Raw genomic sequence first — 9,457 nt, forward strand, 5'->3', positions numbered from 1 at the left:
GTCCGGGGAAGGGCATCGCGGCAGCGGCTGTGGACCCGGGGCATGAGGCCGCATCCTCCCCTGAGGGCCGTGCTTGTCCGCCGGCGGGCTGCGCGGGTCCCCCTCCTGCGGGGGGCGACGTTAGCAGGCCAGGCCTCAGCTAGGGAAGGGGTCTCCTTTCTTTGTGTGGCTGCTCTGGGTACAGGCAGGGCTTTCATGGTTCGGGAAATGATTGCTTAATGTGCTTCTAGTGAAATTATTCCTGCCGAAGGTATACCTTAGTGAAAAGCTAACACGAATTTATTTGCGCGTTTCCTGTATTCTGCACTTCGAGATGGCTTTTATCTGGCTCATTTCCTCACAGCCAACTCTCTATTGCCTTTGTTGTTATTTACGTGTAAGGTTGTAACATACACCGCTTAACATCCATTTCTTGGGACATTCCCTAGGTCTTCTCATCTGGCAAAAATGGGTGAACCTCAGCAAGTGAGTGCCCTTCCTCCACCTCCAATGCAATATATAAAAGAATATACTGATGAGAATATCCGTAAAGGCCTGGCTCCAAAGCCACCTCCACCTGTGAAAGACAGTTATATGATGTTTGGTAATCAGTTTCAGTGCGATGATCTGATTATTCGACCCTTGGAGAGCCAGGGTATTGAGCGGTTACATCCTATGCAGTTTGATCACAAGAAGGAATTAAGAAAACTTAATATGTCTATCCTGGTCAACTTTTTGGATCTCTTGGATATCTTGATAAGGAGTCCAGGAAGTATAAAGCGAGAGGAGAAACTGGAAGACTTAAAACTGCTTTTTGTTCATGTCCATCATCTTATAAACGAGTATCGCCCTCACCAAGCTAGGGAGACACTGAGAGTCATGATGGAGGTGCAGAAACGTCAGCGTTTGGAAACAGCAGAGCGGTTTCAGAAGCACTTGGAGCGAGTTGTGGAGATGATTCAGAACTGCCTGGCTTCCTTGCCTGATGATCTGCCTCATTCAGAGGGAGGACTGAGAGTGAAAGTGGAACCAATGGATACTGATGATGGCAGCAACTGTATTGGACAGAGCGAAAAGCAGAGGGAGCGTTCCGGTAGCAAGAGAGATCAGGTTTTGGACAAGGATGCTGCTATGTGTTGCATTATTGATGAAATGACATGAAGAAAACACTTCTTTTGTCAGCTTACCATAGTGAGAGGCAGAATGGATTCTGGTGGTATACGTTGTCTTGTTTTGCCGTTGTGCAAGCAGACAAAGCATTTGATTTGCATCTGTTGGAAGGTGAGTGACTAGGCAGATGAAAATGTGTGATATTTTATGAGCTGTGTGTTTATTGGTAGGAAAAAAAGTATAATTTTTGTTAAATGTATTATGTGAGGTGGAAGCCACAGATTAAATTTAGCTTTTTCTGTAATACTTTTATTTGTCACTTTCTGCTTTTTTTTTGTCCTGCGTGTGTTTTTAGTTGCTTTGTAGCATCAAGCAAGGCAGGCATCTGATGCAGGGGGATTTGCAGTTGACAAATCATTTCTAATAAGTGTGTGTTTTTACAGTTTCACTGGGTCCTTTCAGGAATGCATTATTCAATATTAAAAATGAAATTGCTGTTAAGTCTGTAAAATCCATTCCTTTCTAGCTTTGTAATACAACTACTGAAGAGAACCTGAGCATTCCTTTATTACCAGTGTCATGGGGTGTAATTTCCTATATAGAGACTGACAGGAATCTCCACAGCTAAATGAATTAAAATTAATTGGACTTTAATTTTCTTAGATGTAAATCATACCAAGTCTTGAGCTTACAAAAATTACTACTTATTTTTAACACACAGGTGCCTAGACTAACTGATATTTCCTGCATAGTTAATATACATGCATGAAGCGAATCATTTTGCAGTGCAGATGCTTTGTATTTGCTTTTTAGGTGGGCTCTGTGCCCAGCTGAGTGTTTTTCTCAGGAAGGAGGATTTCATTAGGTAATTAGTTGTTATACTAATGGAGAACAACTCAGTTTGAAAGAACCTGCAACTATTCCATCACGTTAAAGTCTTACCAACCACATCTAAAGAAAGTGTGAGTTGGATTGACCCCCAAGAGGAAAAGAGGGATTTGATAGTGAAGGAGTGGCTTCTTTACCCTGTCCCTCCTGTCAGGGAAATCCTTCCCTTTTTGCCCTGCAGCACTGTAGTATGTATGTTTTCCATATATGCCCTGCAGCTGAAAGCAATGTAGCCTTTGTGGGTGAGGGAACTCGCACAAACTCTGTTTCTAACTGTGATTTAACAAGCTGTGTCTCTGTTTCATTTGATAATTCTCTTGTTTTCAGAAATGTTACTTAAATGGGCAGCCAACAGTACCTAGCTGTTGGGTGGTGGGGGTTGAGCTCAGTGGAGCTAGAGATGAAACAAAGAAGCAAACCCATGACTCACTGGAGGACAACTGCTATTTTAAGTGCATGTGACATTGTAAGTGACAGTAAAGAAGTAGAAACTTTTTTTTTTAATAAATGTATAAATAATATAAGAAAGTTAATGCTTTGTCCTTTATTCAACCACCACTGTTTGTTTCCTGCCTTCCCGCTGGACTAGATCTAAACTAACATTGCTTGTCGGTAGCTAAAGCTGTTGCAAGTGGGCAGAATTAATTCAGTATCTACTTTGCAAATGTTTCAGGTGGAAGATACGGAGAAACACTTAGTGCCTCCTGGATACGAGGAGCTATAGTTTGCCAAGGATGTTTTAACTTTGCCATTCAAAGAGAACTGTGCTAGAAGCTCAATGGTTTTCTGTTGACTTTTTTTTCCCTATTTTTTATGATTTTAATAGTCAAAGCCCTAAGTACTATCGTTTCAAAATACTTCACAAACTGGGTCCTAGCAGTAACTGACCACTGCCATGCACTTCTTGTGAAACCTTTGAGGTAAACAGGGATTGTGTAAACTTAAAAAAAACCACTTAAGGCTGCTTTCACCTTCCAAAAACTTTTCTAATTTGTTTATTCTAGATTTCACACACACTGCCCCACCCCCACACCCCCTCCCCCGCTATGTTTAAAGAAAAACCTAGAAAGCCGTGGGAGGCTTCCTGGGCTTTTTTCAGCCAAAACAATGACTTTTCCCTCCTTTGTCATGCCAAAGCAATGATAATATTCCCCTTTTCTGTTACAACTTTGCTTTGGGGAAAACAAGAGACTAGCTGCAGTGAAGGCAGTGGGTGGTATGCTCATTAGTCTGGGGAAACAGGCATTTTGGAGGATGTGACTCACCAAATAGAAAATGAGATGGTAGATGTTGTTTTCTCTAGTGTGTTACTTAACCTCCTGCTGATGAAGAGATCTTTGCTTGCCTCAGCAAATTCTGATTTTATTTTTGGATGTGATAGCATTTGAAAGTACCCTACCTTGGACATGTTAATGTATAGCATGTGTTGGATCATGTATGCCTTATGTTACTTGGTGAGATGAAGTTTGTATTGGATGCTAAGCAGCGTTTTGTTGGATTTTTTTATTTAAAAAAAAAAAAAGAGAAGGAAAAGAAAGCTTCTATTACACAATCTGAACAAGTACAAGGATAACAGAAATATAGTTAGTTGAAAAGTTCCAAAAGTTTCTTGATACAGAGAAGCCATGTGTGCCACCAGTGGACAAAAGGGGAAAGTTTGTAGCTCTGATTATCTGGGGAGGGGGGAAGAAAAAACCCGACTATTTAATGATACAGCTTTAAAATAGTGCAATGAAAGATATTTCCAATGATGCTTTAAACTTATTTCAACATTTAATAGTTTGGTTTGGTTTTATTTTCAAAAAGTGTGATCTGGCTATATGCTTTGAGGTAGGAAAAAACGTGCAGCCACTTTAAGAGCAGCATGAAAAAGATGATGTTGGCACCTTTTCCAATGAAATGCTGCACAAACAAAAAATAGAAACTTGGAAAACAGGTATGTAGAAACTCAGAAATCATATCAAGGCATTCCGCATGGTCTGTGCTTGAGATGAAATCCAAAGGAAGCAGGTTAAGTGGCCTCATCCAGGGCAGGCTGGATGAGGCTTTGAGCAACCTGGTCTTGTGGAATGTGTCCTTGCCCATGGCAGGCGTGTGGGACTAGATGATCTTTAAGGCCCCTTCCACCCCAAACCATTCTGTGATTCTAACTGTTGCCCTGTAGCTCTCACATTCTCTACCGTGTGATCAGAACAGCTTTCATGGGGATACAGACAGCACCCAACCTGCCATAGTCAATCATATGGATGAAACAACACAGGTGAAGTGAGTAGAATGGGCTCAGGAAGAGATCCAAAATAAGTTTCTTTATTTTCTTATCTTATGTATTTACTTCAGAGCTCAGGCGTGGCCCATGTGGAGGAGGGATCCATGAGGTCCCACGCACGCTGGATGTTATTGCAGGTAGCTAGCAGAAGGGATGTGGCCTGGTCTGCAGTGGATGTTTGTCATGTGCTGAACCACCACAAGCAGTTAATTCGTCAACTGGTGCTGTGCATTGTTGTGGCACAGCTGAGGTGAACCACACGCCTTCTGCCAGAGCCAGGTTGCCCTTCTTTTCAATATGTGGAGCCTGCTGTTAATGATTGGAATTGTTCCTGTAGCAGCTGCCTGGAGTTTCCTGTTCCCCAGAAACAAGAAGAGCGAAGAGGAAGCATTTTCTGAAGAGTCCTACTTCCAGGCACTGTATGCAAAAATCCCCCTTTATCCCTCTTTCTCTCAGTTCCCTCCTACAAGTATATTACTAGTGTTTGTCTGTCTCAGCTACTCTAATCCCTTGGTTTTCCTCTGTTTCATTTAAAGAAACTGTCCCTTTGGTGACTGCTATCACGTAAGGTAGTCAGTGTGAGACAGCTCTGGTTCTGATTCTAGCTTAATGTATGTTTTTGGAATAATTTCTGCTGCTTCAGTTACTGATAATAAGTAACTCCTCAGAACTTAACTTAGTCTGTATAAAACAGTGTGAGGTAGATTACTTGGTTCAGCAAAGAACGTTTGTTGGCCTTAGATCAAATACACGTGATCACAGCTGCAGTTCTAGTCCAAACAATATAAAAAGACAAGATGTCCTCAAGAAGGGTTAGGTAATCCAGGGATAGGGAGAGTGGCCAGGGAATGCCATTTCTCACAAGCTGTATTTCACCAATGCTTTGTCAAAGTGGGCCTTGAGCCTGGGATGCCATGGTTTCTATGCTACTTTTAAAGTGATCTCTTTGTTCTGCGTGTGTTACCTTACACTGCAAAAGCTCAGATGTATACAGAATTTTTAAGAGTGAGATGAAAAAAGACCGCAACTCTATTAGGCTACAACTGTGTAACAGCAGGACAGCTTTTCAGTACCGAGTTACAGCCTACAAAAACAGCATTTACCTAAAGATGCTCTGAGTTGCTTCTAAGTATTAGAACCAGAAACTTACGATTAAATGCTTGAATCTGTTCTTTTGGCAAGTCCATTTACCACAGTCTGTTACATATCCTATGTAATCTCATATCCAAATTCTGTCTCCTAGGGTAAAACCAGGTATGGGAAGCAGTATGGGGCAACAGATTACTATGGTTGTATCAGCTCGGTGATGCTGATGAGTTTCATCTACTGTAATCAAGCAGATTAGAAATCTACTTCTCGTTTTTTCCAGAAGTACTGAGTATCGTAGCCTGTTAGTCAAACCACAGTCGGCAAGAGTCAGCTGTGTACACTGTCAGCACCAGGGCTAAGGCTGTCCTGCTAGAGACGAACAGGCTAACCACAGGAAAGGCAATCTGAATTTGACTAAAGGCATGGTCAGCTGTGTCTGAAGGTGACGTGCTAAGTAAAACCAGAAGTTTATGAAGAGGATAAATGTTCTTGAATGTAGGTGCCTGAAGGGTGGTGAACAGGAGTGTCGTTCCTCTTCTTCAGCCACGATGTTGTCTTATTTCTGCATGAATGGGATTCTTCTGATCCTGTTTACAGGTAACTAAGTGGGCCTAAATGAGTAGGTGGAGGTGGATGGGGGTAACATGCATCACTGTTTCTGCGGGTTATAGAGAGAATTTGTTACAAGGGGAAGAGTGGCCACATGGCACAGAAACTGAAGTTTGGTTATGAATAGGAGTGTCTCAATAGTCTGCTGATGGCCTTATCTCCTTTTTAATACAAAACCATGTTGAGGGTACGATGCTGCTTCTTGGGCTGTGTGCTAGACTTATTAGTCTTTTTAGATGGTGATGATCTGAGATGAGCAGAGAACTCTAAATCATTTTAGAAAAGATGTGAAACAAGGACATTTCACTTCAACAGGCTTTATGAAGCTGGCTGCTGAGGAAGACCGGGAAAAAGGTCAGCTGTGGCTTCTGGTGTATTTTAGCCAATATGAAATTTTACTGAGACAAATTGATAATTTCTCCTTTTTTATTCTGAGAAAGTAGTCCTCCTAGGAAAATATTGTTAAAGGCAATAGCATTGAGAACAACAGATTGCAAAGTGGTAATAGCATAGGCATTAAAAGTTTGGAGGTAGAATATGTTCAGTGGAAAGAAAAGGGATATTACAGATTATAGTTCCTGTAGTTCTTTATAAAACCTTATGATGAGATTCATTTAGAGCTTGCTTTTTTATATACATAAAATACATTATTTTTGGAGATTAGTTTCTGGTATGCTATTGTGGCAAAGTCTCTGAATGCAGACTTATTTTTAACTGTAATAGGTTAGAAAAATGACTGACCTGAGCTGGAGGAAACAGCTTTTTCACATGGGACAATTGCAGTCAAGCCGTGCAGTGCTTGGGGTCCACTGGCACATGTTGGTGACCTGCCGCAGAGAGCTCCCTTTCTGATTACAGGCTGGGCTAGACTTTTAATAGACATGATTTGTTGCCTGTACTTCCCGCAGAGAATTCTGTCATGTTAATACAGATGGATTGAAATACTTACACATGCGATTCCGTGTTGCTGAATTTGATAAGAAATGTGTAATGGCAAGTATATGGCAAACAGCTTTCTTTGAAGTACAAGCAGACAGAATGTGCACCTCGAGAGCCCTGCGGCATAACCTGTTACAGGATGGCTATGACTGGATCACCACAGCACAAATGGTTTTGGCTGGCACTTAATATGCTTTTATTAAAATCCTCCTAAAGGGAATATTGACTGGAGTGGTCCAAGTACAGCAAAGAAACTACCTCACTGTGCTGAATGGGTTACTGGCTGCTAGGAAATGTGGAGAATGACTTTTAATGGGAAGCAAAGAAATCAGAAACTGTGCAAGAACGGGGGAACACAATAAGGTAGTGGGAAAAGAGGGCATAAAACTTCTCAGAAAAGTTCCAAAAAATCTCTTCTAATTGGACTAAGCAAAATCTGTCATTAGACAAGAAAAAAGGAAACATGTTCAGCAGTGACCATTCTGAAACCTGCTGTTTAGTGGCTTTTCATTGAAAGGGATGAAGAGTTTCCTGCAATGGTTTTAATGAACATCAATCCTTTATTGTTCCCCCATGTGTAGCTTGGATTAAGTCTGAACTAAGGAAACAAATAAAGAGCTAACAGACTGGACAGGGCTAAAGAGAAGCCATGGAATTGTGCAGATCCAAACTCTGTTCTGTCTTCACCTCTGCCTAACTGCAGAGACTGCAGAAAATGTGTTTGTTCTTTCTCTGGCTGGAGACCTACTCTGAACAAATCACTGTGCCTATTGTTGTCCCTCAGTGCATCAGTCCTGCTGGGATTCACATCTATTTGTTGAAAACCTGATCCAGCAATGCCTGGTGATGCTCGCAAGATATGCGAGAGCTTCCACTTGCGTGCAGTGTGCTCAACAGCTCCGTTTGTGTTTTTGTCCACAGGCCCCACAGTATGGGGATCAGTTGTGAAAGGAGAGGTGGGTCAGGATGTCACTGTGCCCTGCTTTTACAGAGTTCAGAGTAGACAAGACATCACATCAGTGTGCTGGGGTCGTGACAGCTGCCCTGTTTCAAAATGTTACCGGACCATTATCTGGACAGATGGATGGAAGGTGACAGAGCGGCACAGCAGCAGGTATATGTTGAAAGGGAACCTGCAGCTGGGCGACGTGTCCCTCACAATCGTGGACGCCAAGGAGGCAGACAGTGGGGTATACTGCTGCCGCGTGGAGATCCCAGGGTGGTTCAATGATCAGACAAGTAATCACAACGTTGTGATAGTGAAAGGTGAGTGCAGGCTGCTGTCTTGTGTCACTGCTGTCCTGGTAAATCTGCTGTGAGTCTGGATTTATATTGTCATCCATAGCTGCAAAATCCTAAAGGTCATTCCTATGCTGTTAGTTCTGTTTAAATTAAGGTGTCTTTGCCATTGTTGTAATCCCAGCGCAGTCACTGCAATTAAAAAAAGAATGTGGTGCTTTTTTTATGGTGCACAGCACTACTGAACTTTATTAGAAGTACTGTTTGAAGAATGTAAGAGAAAGGGCAGCGTAAGGTACTTAATTCATCTGAAACACTATACTTGTACCCCTTTCATAGAAAATGGTGCTTCAGTTTTTTTTTCCCTGCTTGATTCCAGAGTAAAGTCCAGGGACACAAAACTAGTACAGACTTTTTTTTTTTTTAATCAACTCTTCTTCAAATCAAATAAAATATTTTGATTTTCAGTTTTTCTCTTGTTGAAAGTATAATAATATATGGAACAAGTGGCTGACAGAGGTACTTAGATAGCTGGTGCTGGCAAACTTCTTATAGAAATGGTTTTTCACTACATAAATGCATCCTAGGGTTAATTATAACATATGTTGGCTTTGTTTTGTTTTTTTTAACATCAGCTAGGATCTCTACTGCAAGTCCTCATGCTTACACCTCTGAACAGACCTCAGGTAACTTTTACCAAGTATTAATCTCAATAGCATATATAAGCTGTATTGCAAATGGGGATCTTGGGAAGGAAACAAAATGTTAGATGATAGAAATGTCTTGGCTGCAATTTACTAAACATTACCATAGAAGCAAAGACCAGAACTTGGATTGAAATTCTGCCTGACATGATATAGATTGTTCAATAGAAGGAACATGTATACATGGGAGGAAGCTTGCTTCCAGGTGTTATGCTTAAGCAGAGTTTTACCGGTGCTGCAAGCATTGCTTTTCTTGTGCCTGTTGTTTGGTTTGGTATGTTTTATTTGTGGTATAAAATCTCACCTTGTCTTCTGGAAATGCATCCCATGAACAGTAAACAACAGATTTTTAGGAGTTAGGTGTTCCCACTATTTAATCAATCTATTTGTTGCTCCATAACATAGAACTGTTTTATTGGCCTTGCTCAAAAGTTCATCTAATTTAGGATCCTATCTCAGTAGCTGTCAACAGCAGATCATTGAGGAGGATCGTAGAAACAGGGCAGCAATTTTGTGAAAGGAGGCAAAGTGTTCTTCGACCCTGGTGTAGTGCGTGTTGTAGAGGCTGCCCATGTCCTCTGTAGCCTATACATATTTAAGAACATGAGGCCCCTCATTGTAGGGGCAGAGAGAG

The 9,457-nt window shown here is 41.5% G+C and overlaps 2 protein-coding genes across 2 annotated transcripts; both read left to right on the top strand.

The window, feature by feature from the left end:
- The first annotated feature begins 432 nt into the window (after positions 1–432).
- On the top strand, positions 433–1,391 carry MED7 (mediator complex subunit 7). Its single transcript, XM_010159879.1, has one exon. It carries the CDS (start codon positions 448–450, stop codon positions 1,138–1,140), a length of 693 nt encoding a protein of 230 aa, XP_010158181.1. The 5' UTR covers positions 433–447; the 3' UTR covers positions 1,141–1,391.
- A 4,489-nt stretch (positions 1,392–5,880) lies between these two features.
- Positions 5,881–8,805, top strand: LOC104504905 (hepatitis A virus cellular receptor 1 homolog; the record flags this gene model as incomplete). Its single annotated transcript, XM_010159880.1, has 3 exons — positions 5,881–5,929; positions 7,802–8,146; positions 8,755–8,805. Coding segments are annotated over exons 1-3 (445 nt in total), but the record flags the coding sequence as incomplete, so codon positions are not given.
- Positions 8,806–9,457: the final 652 nt, after the last annotated feature.

This window comes from Eurypyga helias, unplaced genomic scaffold (assembly GCF_000690775.1).
Source record: "Eurypyga helias isolate BGI_N326 unplaced genomic scaffold, ASM69077v1 scaffold40919, whole genome shotgun sequence".
Lineage (NCBI taxonomy): Eukaryota > Metazoa > Chordata > Aves > Eurypygiformes > Eurypygidae > Eurypyga > Eurypyga helias.

What these genes read in the sequence shown, in the direction of transcription:
- MED7 (XM_010159879.1), top strand. Translation starts at nt 448, where the DNA reads ATGGGTGAACCTCAGCAAGTGAGTGCCCTTCCTCCACCTCCAATGCAA.